At 42.7% G+C, this 15,806-nt stretch overlaps 2 protein-coding genes across 2 annotated transcripts; both read left to right on the top strand.

Annotated features, from left to right (window-relative positions):
• Window positions 1–1,459: 1,459 nt before the first annotated feature.
• hsd17b1 (hydroxysteroid (17-beta) dehydrogenase 1) lies at window positions 1,460–4,612 on the top strand. The gene is made up of 6 exons (XM_036552943.1): window positions 1,460–1,556; window positions 1,954–2,115; window positions 2,654–2,833; window positions 2,947–3,040; window positions 3,845–4,028; window positions 4,421–4,612. The coding sequence occupies exons 1-6, from the start codon at window positions 1,460–1,462 to the stop codon at window positions 4,583–4,585; spliced, it is 882 nt and encodes a 293-aa protein (XP_036408836.1). The 3' UTR covers window positions 4,586–4,612.
• A 6,150-nt stretch (window positions 4,613–10,762) lies between these two features.
• si:ch73-141c7.1 (coenzyme Q-binding protein COQ10 homolog, mitochondrial) lies at window positions 10,763–14,661 on the top strand. The gene is made up of 5 exons (XM_036552944.1): window positions 10,763–10,951; window positions 12,398–12,553; window positions 13,143–13,335; window positions 13,491–13,592; window positions 14,114–14,661. The coding sequence occupies exons 1-5, from the start codon at window positions 10,851–10,853 to the stop codon at window positions 14,276–14,278; spliced, it is 717 nt and encodes a 238-aa protein (XP_036408837.1). The 5' UTR covers window positions 10,763–10,850; the 3' UTR covers window positions 14,279–14,661.
• Window positions 14,662–15,806: the final 1,145 nt, after the last annotated feature.

Genomic DNA, 15,806 nt, shown 5'->3' with positions numbered 1-15,806 from the left:
ATACACTTTCGCTTTATTATTTCTGGGCAGGAAGCTGCTGATTAGAATTCCATATTCAATAAGCGCTCTTAATCCTGTTTTCCTGCATGCTTGGAATCAAGAGGGCCAGAATGGGAATAAAATGGTGTGATCGAATGTAAGATAATAGGGCACTAAAGAAATGGGCTTATACCTTTAACATTCACTTTTTATAGGAAGCTTAATAGCAGCCTCCGGTGCTGTGTTGGCCTCCAAGCACAAGCTACAGTAGCACAGTGAAGCATTGTGCCACAGATGAACTTACAATATGATCATAGGGCTACTATATATTTCAGATGAGCCTTGCACATATCTGTTCACCATTCTCATAGTTCACTGGAGATTTTGCAAAAATCCATAAAACTGTAGACCGCAGGTCTCTGTGCCACTATGGCTGTAGATGCACAGATCACTGTCTGTCGAGACATGCCACTAGCAAAGCACTGAATACTCCTTTCCTAGAATGCAGCTGCAGTGATACAGAGTTGTATGGTTTGTCATTGAACAGCATACACCACAGTCATGCATCTGGTTTGCTCATACAGCTCTAACGATATCGCATCATACTAGCCATAATGAGCTGGGCAGCTTGTACCTGGATGGTGGGTGGGGAGCAGGTCAATTGACTAGAAGAAAAAATCAATACTTTCAAGTGAAGATAGCATAACAGGCAGTTTAACTGGCTTTACATAAAATTATACTCAACTGAGCTTTTTAAAATTGAATGACGTGTGTGGTCGTTTTTCATTGGTTTACTAATTCCTGAGTCACTTCTCTTCAAACGGGAGAACATATTGGACACAGCAAAATGAAACAGTGCGTCCTTCCCTGCTGCACATATGTAGTAGGACTGCCATCTCCTGCCCATATGAGGAAGTGTCTGCATTTGCTTACCAACAATAATTGTTTGGTTACTTTCACTGAATATCTATAATCCAGTAATCCTACAAAAAATATATTTATGTCATTCATTGAAATTTTTGAATAACTTTTCTCTTGTTCTGCTTGTTATTCTGTGCTAAAGTAAGTTTGGAGCATTGTTGAGAATACTTCTCATTCCACAGTTGTAGAAAAGCGGGCCATTGGGAGTAAAGGTCAGAGTGCTTTGTGTAAGTATGCCTGTGAAGAGGTGCTCTATGCCATATGGTAACACAAGCATTTTGTGCTCAGGAAGAATAACTGGATGGGAATACATGGGAAAAATAGACCTCAAACAAAAGGAAAGGGCAGGACTTTGAAATATTACTCCTTGTACATGTCTGTGCTGCCATCACGGCCAAGTCTGAAATATTTTCGGATGTGAGACCTTGTGATAGCCGGGGAGGTGTAAACATCGCAGAAAACAGCGGCAGATGTGCAGTCCTCAGCGAGAGCGCAGTCATTTCACCTCAGCCCCGGGGCGTCGCATCCTCTGCTGCAAGCCTGCTGACACAGACGGCTGATGGAGCAGATGGTGGTGCTGATCACGGGTTGCTCGTCCGGAATCGGGCTCAGTCTGGCCGTGCGCTTGGCCTCTGACCCCTCCAAAAGCTACAAAGGTGAGCATGTCTTCCCGGGTTCCAGACTTCCAGAGGTCTGATGCAACGGCCGTTTTACACACCTGAGTATTAAGGTCATTCGCCGTTTATCATATTAGAATGCCTGTTCGTCTTTCATTACTTCTGTGAGAAGTTTGGTATTTCATTGAGATAGGAGCAGCAAATAACTTGACAAAGCCAGACTCATCTCTGTTACCATGAGTTATGAAATAAGGCAGATAGGTAACAAATGATCTCCTTCCATAAAAGACCACTTAAAGAACTTAAAGCATGCAAACAAGAATAATGATGAAAACATGAAACATTCAAGTGTGACTTTTTATTTCTCACTGTTTTAAGTCTGTAGTGACCTCCTGCCTAACTTAGACACAGCTGACAATGACTTTGCTCTGTTTAGTCTATGCCACCATGCGCAACTTAGCTAAGAAGGAGCGCCTGCTGGAGTGTGTGAAGAACTTCCACAAGGACACACTGGACATCCTGCAGATGGACGTGACTGACCCGCAATCCATCCTTGACGCCAGGGAGAAGATCAGAGAGGAAAGAGTAGACATCTTAGGTAAACACAGGCTATCTGCAATTCATTACATGCATCTTTTGTGCTTCTTTAAGTGTAATGGCAAGACAAATACAGCAACTATACATTACATACAGCGCAACAAGTGTGTTTGAGTGGCTTTGCCCTGATTGGATCTCATCTAATTATTCGTGACCCCTGTCATGGACAAGACGTTAAAGCGTTACCCAGGTCAAGGGGGGCTCAACTTGTGGCTTCTGGAAAGCCACAATGCCTGCAGGCTTTTGTTCCAACAAGGCACTTAATTACCCAGCTCTTTCCAAGAAGCTGTTCCCTTACATGAACCACCAGATCCAAACAATTGTTGTCTAGCTGGAACCAGTTTAGCTTCCCTCCTCAGTTCTGAGAGGGTTAGTTCTTTGAAGAGAGCTTGAGAAACTGTGGTAGCCGTCTGTCTGCAGATCTGAATAGTGACATACAACTAAACAGCGAGAGGTGATGCCATCACCGTTAGGCAGTTTGGGGTATCCTCTGCTTTCTCTGATATGGACAGGCATGTTGTTCATGTGCTTGTTGACAGTGTGCAATGCTGGCGTGGGGCTGATGGGCCCCCTCGAAGCTCTGTCCCAGGACACCATGAGGCAGATCCTGGATGTCAACCTGCTGGGCACCATCAGTACCATCCAGACCTTCCTGCCCGATATGAAGGCCCGGCGTTCGGGTCACATCCTGGTGACGGGCAGCACAGGGGGTCTGCAGGGTGAGGAGGGGGGAGCGGGAGGGATTTTACACACACGGAAATATAAACTTGGATGCATGCTATAGCTGTCTGAGCCAGGGTGCAGGTGACTCTTGAGCGTCTGTGTTTGCCAGGTATCCCATTCAACGAGGTGTACTGCGCCAGCAAGTTCGCAGTGGAGGGAGTTTGCGAGAGCCTGGCCATTCTGCTGCAGCACTTCAACATACAGTGAGCACAGAGCATGCTGCCTGACTGCACGCCCCAGGGAGTAGCTAATGCCCCGTGTGAAGAAGCTCATTGTTGTCATTGTTATGGATTGTTATGTCACTCAATATAATGTTAGTCCCAGAAGGCTACAATAAGGGCTGGATTCAGCCTCGTTACAAGGGGCCCAGGATTTTTGCACTGTAGACTAAAGTTCGCTTGTTAGAATTCACATGGTGTTGTGCAATTCGAAAATCCATGCTTTTTTCCCCTCCATGCTCCTCGAGGGACCAATACTTACCATACTAATCACAATATGATAAGTCTGGGGTCCAGATAATACTGCAGACAGTTCAGGACTGCCATTAACTAATTGGATAATGAGCACACTCTTGCAGTTACAACACTCTGCTGTAATGACTTGTAACCAGAGAGTTGTGGGTTGAAATGCAGCGTTAGACTCTGCTGTTGATCAGTTTACCTGCAATAAGATATCCAGCTGCGTAAACATATGAATAGTAGAAATAAGTCTGCCTGGAGAAGAGAATCTGCCAAGAAAATCAATACTGAAATTCCCAACATAAATCCAAAACTAATTTCTGGCATCGCTTCTAATTTGATAAAGTTGTAGACTCCAACATGCACATACAACATGCACAAACACTTTCCCATGTCATGTCTCCGGGCTGATGTATTTATCGCAGGGTGTGAAAGAGAAATACAGGAGATAGCAGGTCTCGTGTGCCAGGCTGCTGTCCAGTGTACTTTACCCCAGGTTTCAGTGTGTGGAGGACGGCACTGACCGCAGCTCTGTGTCATGCCCTCCAGTGTCAGCCTGATCGAATGCGGCCCTGTGAACACCCACTTCCTGTCCAACCTGAAGAAGACGGAGCCAGCGGAGCTCTCGCTGCTGCAGCTGGACCCTCGCACCCGCAGCCTGTTCGACACATACCTGCAGCACTGCGCCACCATATTCCAGACCGTCGCCCAGGACCCTGAGGATATCATGCAGGTGTGCGCTCCACCTGCCAAGCATGGCACAACTCCTCCACTCCCGCCAGTGCCAGCATAAAGTGGGCACGGTGCAGATCTGCTCATCTGTTCATCACATATAATGGAAATGTCAATGTAACCATGCTGTGTAGTATCTTATGCAGTTGATATATAGATCAGTGGATCTGTGCAGGGCCTGTTCTGAACTGATGCCTGTGATCAACCAGATTTTTTTGATGACTGTCCAACAATATGGGTTCAGTTATCTTTCTGATCATGCGTTATTCTGAGGTATTCTGCCAAGTAACCAACATGTTAGGTGGGTGTGCGGGAGTGTGCATCTCCAGGGAATATGGGGTTTTATCTTCTTTCGGAGGAAATTTGACAGTTGGTTCCCCCGCCGCCCCACAGGTGTTCCTGGAAGCCATCGAATCGCCGAGCCCATCGCTGCGCTACTACACCAACAGCACGCTGCTGCCCCTGAGCTCTCTGAAGCTGGCCATGCACGACGGCTCCCAGTACATCAGGGCCATGAGCAAGTTCATCTTCTCCACTCCCAGTACAGAGGAAGGTTAACTGTGCGCACCATGTCAACCATGTCAACCCATCCCACAGGGCCATTCAAAGTTCATTGAAGTAGCCATTTTGTAGTGTTCACGCTTTTGCATTTTGCATTAATAATAATCATAAAACAAACTACGATTTGAGTAAAAGTCTGTTCTTGTAATTCTGACATGCTTGAATTATCTATTAAAAAATCTGTAAAAAACTTACTCATCAATGTCTTTAATTGGAATGACTATCATAGGGATGTACTGATTGAGCATCAAGTACCAAAATTAACAAAATGCTTTTTTACCCAACATGTATTCTCTCTGGTGCCATTGTTTCTTAAAGGCTGCCTTTATAATGTTGTATCCAAAACTTAAATGTCTCTAAAAAAAATGTTTCCAATTGAACTGTTCATGTCTGTGGCAGGGTACTTCACCAGTCATTGAACTGCTGATGGACTGCATGGTGTTTTGGGAAAAAGTACATGTGTAAATGTGAACAGTTAGATAACTGTGCCAATTAAACCTTTGGAATTGTCTGGAACAGAAACTGAGACACAGGCAAACCTCGAGGAAATGTGTTTTGGCACCCTTTCAGTACGGCATGTGCTGATATTAAGAACAGTGGGGTGGGCCAGCTTTGCCTCCATTCTCCCAAGGTTTCAAAACAAAGATAAGAATGTTTTGTCTGGAATACCCAGAAAGCCCATCAAGGATAGAGTTAAATAACGTTTTCAGTATTATAGACTAGCATCTTAAATTAAACACACATAAATTGACCTTCTAGACTGAAATATTCATACAGAATTGGAAAGACATTATGCTGTTGCTGTAGGAACTAAAATAATCCATTCTATGTGTTATTCAGAGGTTAATGATAGACAAAATGTTATGTGAAAAAGGCATTTAAAACAGTGAAATGTTCTGTGTAACACAGCTTGAAGCTCCGGCATCAGTTCGGTGATTTAGGAGATGATTATAATGAGTTAAAAATGGTGTTGGACATTCTTCAGACATTTATTTGAGGTAGAGCTTGAACAGCTTGCTAGACTGTTGAAATCTTTTAAACATAAGACATTAATGGAAGTTAATCATATTGTAGGTGCTGGTGACGATACATATTGGATCTTTGTCAAAGAACACCTATACACTACATGCAATTTATTGCAGACAGCCCTTATTAATTATTACATATAACTAGTTCTTTAACAGCGCTGAACTGATGTTACAGGAGAAAGTGACATTTAATTGTTGCAACAGATCAAATTGGCTATTTTGCTGTACATATTATACATGCAGGCGGGATTTCATGCTCTTTGTTGTAAACTAGCAATAAGTATACCTAGCAAAGCAAAATCTCTTCTGAGCAAAAGCTTGATGAAAGCAATGTCCAAGACATCTCAAAAGAGCACCAAGATGTGAAAAAATCTTGGAATGATAAGCTACTCTTTCCATGTAGAAAGTCTAGAAACAAGCTCTCTCCAACTGTAAGGTTGAATTCACAAGAAAGAGTGCTAATAAATAATCCACAGAGAGGTGTATGGGAAGCGAAGTCAACACTAGACTTGGCATTTTAATAATACTGGCCAATAATCAGAGGAACATTGATGTCTCCCAGATTTCCAGTACACCAAGGTGACTTGACCCTGGAGGGCCACTGTCTTGGCAAGCTTTTGTTTCAGCCAGTCAGTTAAGGTTGGGTCTGGAGCAAGTTGCTTATTTAGAAGATAAGCCTTTCTCCAAACCACTTAGCAGTGCCACTTTGCGAGAGCTGGGGCGTGTTTCCAGCATAGACCGTAGGAAGCCAGCGTGGACCTGGAAGATTTCGCAGGTCAGAGTTAATATTTAAGTCTGATCCTGTGTATTGGATGGTTCAGGCAGAACGTAACAGAGGTGTCATTGTATAAAATCAAGCTCATCAAAGGTGCTTATCACAGACTGAGGAAGATATTCACATGGCAAGCTTTTGCAAATGCCTCCTTTCCTGCTAGTGACCTCCTTAGGTACAGACACACCTCCCCAAAATCTTTGCTTAAGAGCCTTCAAAACCACAGACAGTCCAGACTTGCAATAGGTGTAATATTTAATAGCATTTCCATGTATGAATTTAGCAGACATTGTTATCCTGAATGACTTGAAAGTGTAAAAATTACTACAATACGTTCTGTCAAGGTGCACAAACATAAACCTCTCCCCATGCTTGTACTGCTACAAGCATCTATCGCCACAAAGTTTTTACAGCCAAGCTTTTTCCACAGCATTGAGGAAGTGGGGGGTGAAAGTTTGTGGAGCCAAGTTTTCAGTCTGCACTAGAAAGTAAACAGTGACCTTGCTGTCCTGATTTTGGTGGGAAGCTCAGTCCACCGCTACTACAGGGGGCAGAGTAGAGAAGGCATGTGATGGATATGAACGACCCTTCCAAGAAGCGTTGACTAGAGCAGCGTTTCCCAACCCTGCTCCTGAAGGCACACCGTCCTGCATATCTTCTATCTATCCCTGCTCTACCTACCTGACTGAACTCATCAGTGGCACTTTTGATTAGCTGAGCACACCTGATTTAGTCAAGCAGGAAGGATACATAGAAGATATGCAGGACAGTGTGCCTCCAGGAGCAGGGTTGGGAAACACGGGACTAGAGGACCAGAGCAGTGGAGCAGTCAGGCAAGAGTGTCACGATTGATGACAGACTGTAAGTATGAGGGTGCTGTTTTTGTTACTGTTTTATAGAGTAGAATCAGAGTTTTCCATTTTATCTGAGCCTTACTGAATATCTAGCATAGACAGTTGAGGACAGGTCTGACATGGCAGCATTTTGGTTGCTTAGATTAGCTGAGTTGATGTGTTCCGGATGATCTGGAGAGGCCCAATGGCGCTTGCAGGGAGGCCAGTGAAAAGAGAACTGAAACAGTCCAGTTGAGAGAGAACAAGGGCCAGGGTCAAGAATGGTGTTGGTTTGTTGTTAAGAAATGAATGTTACAGAGCAGCAATCTGCAGAGCTCTGATGCTGTATTGTACTTGAGATTATATGGTACATCAATAAGGATGAACAATAGATAGCAAGTGTGTGGGTATTGGAACGGTAACCTCCCTTTCAATTCCAAAACTCTGTAATGAAAAGAATGTGCTTTCAGTTTCCTCATTCTTCATTTTCGGCCTTTGGTGAGGTTTTTCCATCAAGGGGACAGTTAAAAATTCCTAAAATTCAAGTCATGCAGGCACACACATGGGAGGCACGCACAGGAACTGGAGCAAAGTGCGTGGTTTGTTTTGTTTTGTTTTGTTTCCCAGAATCCACCAGCCTAATGAGCAACTGTTAAGCTTGGATCTTCAGAGCACAGTGTTATTTACCCTTCTCTGTCCTTTTATTAGTGTGAGATTGCTCCCTGGAGGTTGGACGGACCTGGCCTGGGACATCTGCTGCTTGGGAGGATTTGCTTTTGCTGTTGAGTCAAGGATTTTGTTCTATTCAGTGTCTTATAAACACAGAAAGGGGGACAAGAAAGAGATGCAAGAACTTTCCCCTTGAATGGTGACTTCTCCAACTTGCTTGATATGCCATAAAGAGTGTTCAGAGACTATTTTAGGCACGTTTGTTAATTTCTCACTTTACTCACATCAACAGCAGAATTTCACTTTTGCACAGAGCAATGTGTTTCCAGACTTGATTATCTAGAATCTGAAGTGAGCTTAACTGGAATCAGTCCTTGAGATGAGAGAAACAGCAAAGTTTAGCCACATAGCCACACAGTAGAGGCTATGTTATTTTTCGGGTCAAGTGGTTTGTTCCAAAGCTTGTCCGGAATGTCCATATATCAAGAAATCTGACAGACTCTCTGTCTGAAAAACAGCATGTGTGTAATTGCTTTCTTTACTGTTGGCAGGTAATGTGCCCACAGTGCATTGTTTTTTTTTGAATTTGTGTTTGAATTTTGTGCATCTGCACTTTGTTCCAGCTTTCTGTTTGTCTTTGATGAGTGAACTGTTCAGTCACATAATTCTCTGTGAGGTCACACAGCCCTCATCAGAATCTAGAGGTTACTAGATTCAACTGAAATTATATGTAATATCAGTGTCAGTTAAAAGACACTAGGTGGGTGACTGCACAAATGGGCATGTTTAGATTCTGATTTGGCACAATGCCAGTTGAGTAAAACTGTAACATTTAAAACCTTTTTGAACAGAGCTGTAAATCAAAGAACACATGTTGTCATATGTGTAGATGTCGAAGACCTGTTAAAGAAAATATGAAAATACTTGCATTTTGGTTGGTTAGGAGACATAAATAATCAATTTAGTTGATTTGATTCTCAAAAGTAATCTAATGGTTTAATGCATTTGTTAGGTCTACCAGCTAGCTTGTACCTCGCCTGGCCAACCTTTGAAACCTGGTCATGCAGTACTTCTAACATTGTTGACTCCTTATAGTTTTTTGCTTGTGTTGTACTCTACCTTACTTGTAAGTTGCTTTCGATAAAAGTTGCTGCCAAATGAGTGAATGTAAATGTAATGTAAATGTAGTTCAGGAATAAATAATACAATAATTATTTGGGTGGGTTAGCTGTAACTGCCTTTAGATTAGAAAACAAAGAACAACTGCTTGCATATTGCGATAATGGCATATTTCACAAAAATAATCATATTTAATTGTTCAAGGAAACCAGGATAAACCTTGAATTCACAATTTATCCACTAAATGCAAGACCTACGGCACACTTCATCCACCAGGTGGCACATTACCCCAGCAGGAAGCAGTGGAGAGCATCAGATCACCCAGTTACTCAAAGCATGTTGAATCCAGCATGAGCTTGATTACGGCATAGGATGCCATAGAGTTTACACATTAAACAATAATGAGCACAAGATGTCCCTTTGTCCTTGACCAAGATTTCTAAATCACTTCCCCAGTCCAAAAAAAAACTAAAATCAAGAGCCCCAATATTATTTTAAAGATTAAGAAAAAGAGCTCCATATTTGGCACTTCTGTGGAGTGCAATAGCAGGCGTTAGGGGTCAGGGAACAGAAACGGACAGGGGGAGGTTGGCACTTCAACCCAGTCTAGTAGCTAGTGCAGAACATCTGCCACGTAACCATTTTGCTGTGCTACCAATGCAGAGATCACTCCCCAGCCAGGGTGTTATATAAAGTGAGTCTAAGTCTCTCACCAGGCAGCTGGAGGATTTAAGTGCTGGGTTATGTAGCTTGTCTCTTTATTGGATTGAGACAGTACATAACCAACTTATGTTGTATAGGGAAGACAAGCTAATCAGGTCTTTGTATTGACCCATAGATAGATAGATAGATAGATAGATAGATAGATGTCTATAGTTAGTTAGTCTATAGTAGTGCCCCTGAGGTCGTTTGCCTTTTATATTACGATGTCAATTGCATCACAAATGATGTAGAGGTTGCTGTTTGTGAGGACAGGGCCCTTGGCCCTCTGTCCCACCGATTATCTGCCTCTTGCTCCAGGTGTTTTCATGGGAGAATGGCATTGATAATGTTTTTTAGCGATGGCTGCCAGCTGTGGCCTTGACCACCAGTGAGACATTGCGCGTGTTGCTAAATTTAAACAGCAGTTCAGAGTTTCAACATTAGCGGTAAGCAAAAGCATGGACTTTGACGTTGGCTAAAGCAAAATTGTAACAGAACATTCCCTCTTAAGTGATATTTAGTATGCAATATAATTTGATTTACGTAGATATTCACAATTGGACAATAAACATTCCCCAGCTCAGTTATCTCCTCTCACAGTTGAGATGCATTTCCATCATATCAGTCGCATAGAACTCTGTAAAACACAAGTGAATCGTTGAGATACTTCGCTGGAGCTGCTCTGGATGTCAAGAGTTCCATAACATGCAGCTCAGTAAAAATCACATGGCATTTTTTAGCTGAGCGAAGAGGGAGAACAAACAAAGATGGCTTCATCCCTCTCTATTTAAAAAGTTAGCTGCAGCAAGTAGTAAGAAGGAAAATTGTTCTGTGTACCTTTGGCATGGTCTCTCAGGTGACCATGCTCTGTAGCAATCTACTGACGCAGGCACATACGGGTGGAGCGAACCTAAGGAAGCGCGTCATTATTCCTCTGAGGTACTTCATTCAGTAGAATTCACAGGTACAGTGAACGCCCTCATTCCTTTTTGGGACGAAACGGACTTCCCTTTTCGTACACGTCACAATCCCGGCCGCTACCCTTATTAGGACAATGCGCCACACTTTGTCAAAAGATACCGGTTGCAGATAAGGACACTTTTCGTACACAGCTGCTTCTTTATTCTTAAACCGGACAAATGGCGAACAAAACGGCACCCTTATTCCTCAAGGCGCTGGAAATGACGGAGGTGCATTCTTCGAAATTGTTAAAAGGAAACCCGAGTAGAACTCATATCAGGTAGGAGTACGTTCCTGTAAAACTAATGTCCGCTTGCACGCGTATAGCGAAATTCGTTTTTAGCCCGTAAAGTAGGATTACACTTCTCCTGGAATAATTCTGGTAATGCGATATTGTTTTGTGATGAAGTCCTCAACCATAAATCTGCCGAAATTGTAATTTTTTTTGTTACAGTGCTTTATTGTGGTTACAGTCGGTGACTTCATTTCAGACAAAGTATCTGCCTCCAAATAACGATCAAGGCACACTATAATGTTTCAAATGCTTTGTGTCACTCATCCGATTTATGATGCAGTATTTCCTATGTTTCAGTGTCTAAGTGAATTGTTTGAAATGTTCTGACTGAATTAGCGAGTCCATTAGACTTTAAGTATTGAGAGTTTTGTGACGGTTGGTAACGTTATCCCTTTGAATCATTTGGGATTTAAAATTAAGGAATACTAGATTTCTGTAGAAGAATGGTCGTCAATAATATGTTGTCAGATTTATGACTCCTAGGGTAGAGTGTTTCCTTGAAAATTTCACTAGGATAATTAAACAGTGCTGTAGTCCGATATGGTTTCGCTTGCGCCGAAAGCGCTGCATGGTCACGGGACTGTTGCTGCGGGGGTGCTACAGGTTGCGAATGTTCTAAATGCCGTGAATAACTTGCGTGTGCCGTAACTTGTCACATTAGGTAGATTAGACATTGGAGTAATCCCACAGACCTAAATCAAGCTGTCACTTTTGGGTCGTCTTCAAAAAGGTGAACATGGAAAACTCGTTGTGAGCACTTCACATAGCAGTTCAGAGGAATACCGGTACTTCCTGTTGTCTGAAATAGTTTCTGTACAACTGGTTGGCCTCATTTTGCTCTTGGAGTTAATGCTTTGCTGGTACCGGAAAAGCTGCCTTTTAGTTATAATATGAAGTTAAAACTGGGAGTGACTGCTGGTGTCAGTTTTTGGTTGTGCCAGTTTGTTTAACACAGAGATCCACAGAGAAGTAATGATCTATCTGTTTTAAAAGAACCACTGGGTCTATCAGTCTGGAAATAAAATCCAGACAATGTTTATATAGATATATCAAGCATTTATAGATACAGAATCTATGCAGATACAGTTTTTCAGAATCTGTCAACTTTTCCATGAAAACATAAAATACATTTTGAGCTCTGGCCAGGAACACATTTTAAAAGACCCTAATAAGTTATACCACCAGTCATTCTTCCTAGAATAGCTGTAGGTGCCCTTAAAATCAGTTACCTTGAAGTAACCTTGGCATCCCTTTTTTTGTTGACGCTACTTTCCTCTATTCACAGTAATTCTAGAGAAGCTTTTTAAATATGTGCCTTTGTTCTTGACACAGATCTCAATCAAGTATCCATTGGTTGAAAAAGAAAATACCTGATATTGTAAGTGCTGGTCATCGAAGGCAGTGCTGACGCTTTGCTTTCTGTGCCCTCAGACACCTGGCCTCCTGTGGCATCCTGGCAACCCGGCTCCCCGGGCCTCAGCCCCTGTTCCCCGCTGCCCCGCTCTGCACGCCCAGCCGCAGCTTCATCAACCTGGCCGTCCCGCTCGTCGCCCGCAGGACAGAGTACTCCGAGAGCCGGACTCTCGGGTGAGTCCCGGGTCCTAATGGGAATCGGTGAAAGATCCCCTGTCGTGTTTGGCAAGCCTGGAGCTCACCTCTGGCAGCGCCGGATTAAGTCGCACTGTTGCAGAGTCTGAAAAGGGGTTAAGTGGTAGCAGTATGAAGGAGTTGTTATGGCTATGGTTATCCTGGGTGACATGCTGCTGACTGCATGTAAAGGACCCATGTGCAAGATTTAGTATTCCAAATCACCACCTGTAAATCTAGAATCTTACCCTGCTCCAGTTTATTAGGTAAGCAGACCAGCCATATGACCAGCCATAGCTATTCATTAGAGAGGAATTCTATTTCATTTAAATCCTGCCTCAAAAAGATGCCTTTCCTACAGATAGCCCTACATTCACTGAGACACTTAAAGGTCATGTAGAAAAATGTTGCCTGATTGTATCCATAAGCAGTTTAGGCATATTGAAAATGCAAACATTGAACAGATGAAATCAGGACAAAATGTCTGTAGCTCATTAAGTGGACCTCTATTATTTATCTTCTGATGTACTTTAGTTTCGTGTTATTACAGTATGCTAATGTGCTTTTGTGTGGCTTTTTGTGCATGTAGGTACTCTCCAGAGCAGATGTATAATTTAGTGGCCAATGTGGACCAGTACCAGCAGTTTGTGCCCTGGTGCAAAAGGTCTAGGATGACAAAGAGGCATAATGGGGACATCAGGGCCGAACTGGAGATCGGCTTCCCCCCCATCGTGGAGCGCTACACTTCCGAAATCACCGTCGTGCCAGATCATCAAGTCAGGGTGAGGCTTCTATTTCCGTATCAAAGTACTGCATGGCATTGCTAAACATTAAACACTATGTATAAAGCACCACAGTGGGTATGTTCAGAGAAATTTATAAGCGAAAATATGTGAAATCCCTGCTGAATTATGAGTTGTGTGTGTTGATGTTGCAGGCAGTGTGCACAGATGGATCCCTCTTTAACCATTTGGAAACAGTGTGGAGGTTTGCCCCTGCAGCTCCAGACCAGCCAGACTCCTGCAATGTGGATTTCTATGTAAGCACCACAATTGTACCCCTCTGCCACTTAAATCAAAAGAGGATCTGAGCTCCCCCTCAGCTGAACTGTAGGCTGGGGGTTTTCCTCAACAGCTGAAATTCTTCTTCCCTGCAGGAAGTGTTAAGTGAATCCAATTAGGATCCTATTTTTACTGGGCCATGTTTGATTCTGGAGCTCCTGAAATAGCTGGCCTGAGGTCATGTTCACACGACAGTGTTGGCAGGGTTTCCGTGACCTAAAAGCCCGTCCAGATTAACTCTGTGGAAGCAGAGGATTTTGTAGATGATGGTGGCCATTCATTGAATTGTTTAGGGTGCCTTTTAATGGGATGAACACTCGGATTGAAAGGGAGGGGGTTCATGAACACATCCCACCAAGCTACTCTGTCCATTGACAGGACTGTTTTATTTGGAAAATATAAGAAGATGAGTTTAAGGGTTTTAACTGCTTCGCGGGAGGGGGGATTGAACTGGTTTTAAAAAACAACATTCAGCTAAAGCACTTTTTTGTGCCTCCAGGTGTCCTTTGAATTCAAGTCCTTGTTGCACTCTCAGCTGGTGACCATGTTCTTCGACGAGGTGATCAAGCAGATGGTCAACTCCTTCGAGAAACAGGCCGCCAAACTGTACAGGCCAAACATCCCCATCAGGAAGACGGCATCAGTGAGGAGGAAGGTGGCATGAAGCCCCTCCCCTGCTTTGTCTCACAATGGACTCAACCAATCAAACCTTCTCTTGCCCAACAATACGTCACCACCTACCCCCACGTCGGTGCTAGGCAGAAGACTGGGTCTTCACCTTCAACCCGTCCACGTTTTCCGCTGGACCTTTATTGCTGCTCGTTGCACAAATGATTGGAGATCACGTTTTATTTATTTATTTCACCAGGGCTTCATTTACTTGAATGTATATACTGTTTTTATTTTGAGGATGAAAAAACTGTTTAATGTTAGGGTTGAAGAGTAATACTTATTTAACAGTGGTGTTCTGAAATTTGATCTGACCAAATAATTTATCCAAGATGTTCTGTTGTGTTTCCAAGAACTGTTAACTTCTGTATGTGTTTGCGGGCAATAAATTTAATATTTTTTTTAAATCTGTATTTTTTGGTCATTCAGTTGATAAATGTATGAATACTTAATGTCCTCTGGGCTTGGGAAGTTTACCACAATGCAGTAGTACAATAGAAATTATTTAATAGATTATTTAATAATTATTTAATTAATAGAAACTGCTACTGTTAACCTGACTAAGAAAGCCCTTAACAGTCATCCTTTGTCCACCTAGTGCCATTGACAAATGATAAAGGATCAACCTACTCAGCCATATTAGATACAGACTGATCTAGGATCAGTGCTGAAAGGCATAACCTCTTACCTTTGGGCTAATTATGTCTGGGTGAGCCAGTTCTGCAAACTCATATGACCTGCAATTACGCAACAGCTACACACACATGGGTCTGCAGGGAGAGTGACCTATGATCAATAGCTGATTCATTGGTAAATGATTGACCACCATTGATCTTAGCAAATTGTAAGATTATAGGTCATTCCATGAAATAATTTCCTTTTAATCTAATAAAATGTTAAGATTTCATTTGAAGGCTACATTGTCTACAAAATATCTCTCCATATCCACAAGGAAATAAAACTGGAAATGCAGTCATTTGTTTGCACAATAGTCTGCATATAATTTAACGTGTGTGCTTCAGTGTTGAATGGTTAAACAAGGTAAACCTACGAAATCCAACAGAGTAGTTACTGCAAATAAAGCCAACAAGGAAAATGACGTAGCAAATTCAAGGGTTTTGCAATGTTTTTGCATTAACCATTAAATCAAAGATTAACCCTAGACCTCTGCTCATCTTTATCATGACAGCATTACAAAATGGGCCAATCCAGCAAGCATGAGACAGTGATCCTAACTGCTTGCTCTAGTATGGGGGGATGAGGGAAGATCATCTGTGCTTTCCAGGGGTGAAAGGGGAGACTCTGAGTGCACAGTATCTTTCCCAGGTCATCCTACAACAAGGACTCTTCACAAGCCAAGGGCTAAAATAAGACCAGGGACTGGGAACACAGTGCAGATGTAACCCAGACCCTCAAAGGTTAGGGTTATAGCAGGGCAACAGGCATACCAGCAAATGGTGATATATTCCCCCTCTTTCAAGAGCAAAAGTGAAGTCTTTCTCAGCATGACAAACTCAATAACT

This window comes from Megalops cyprinoides, chromosome 19 (genome assembly GCF_013368585.1).
Source record: "Megalops cyprinoides isolate fMegCyp1 chromosome 19, fMegCyp1.pri, whole genome shotgun sequence".
In the NCBI taxonomy this organism is placed as follows: Eukaryota; Metazoa; Chordata; class Actinopteri; order Elopiformes; family Megalopidae; genus Megalops; species Megalops cyprinoides.
Note: the sequence above shows the minus strand (reverse complement) of the source record. Positions and strands in the feature narration are given on the sequence as shown.

Excerpts from the sequence above, each read along its gene's own strand:
- hsd17b1 (XM_036552943.1), top strand. The coding sequence starts at position 1,460 with ATGGAGCAGATGGTGGTGCTGATCACGGGTTGCTCGTCCGGAATCGGG. Across the intron at positions 2,116-2,653 it reads GGAAAGAGTAGACATCTTAG|TGTGCAATGCTGGCGTGGGG; the intron begins GTAAACACAGGC and ends GCTTGTTGACAG. Across the intron at positions 3,041-3,844 it reads CTGCAGCACTTCAACATACA|TGTCAGCCTGATCGAATGCG; the intron begins GTGAGCACAGAG and ends CATGCCCTCCAG.
- si:ch73-141c7.1 (XM_036552944.1), top strand. The coding sequence starts at position 10,851 with ATGGCGAACAAAACGGCACCCTTATTCCTCAAGGCGCTGGAAATGACG. Across the intron at positions 13,336-13,490 it reads TGCCAGATCATCAAGTCAGG|GCAGTGTGCACAGATGGATC; the intron begins GTGAGGCTTCTA and ends TTGATGTTGCAG. Across the intron at positions 13,593-14,113 it reads CCTGCAATGTGGATTTCTAT|GTGTCCTTTGAATTCAAGTC; the intron begins GTAAGCACCACA and ends TTGTGCCTCCAG.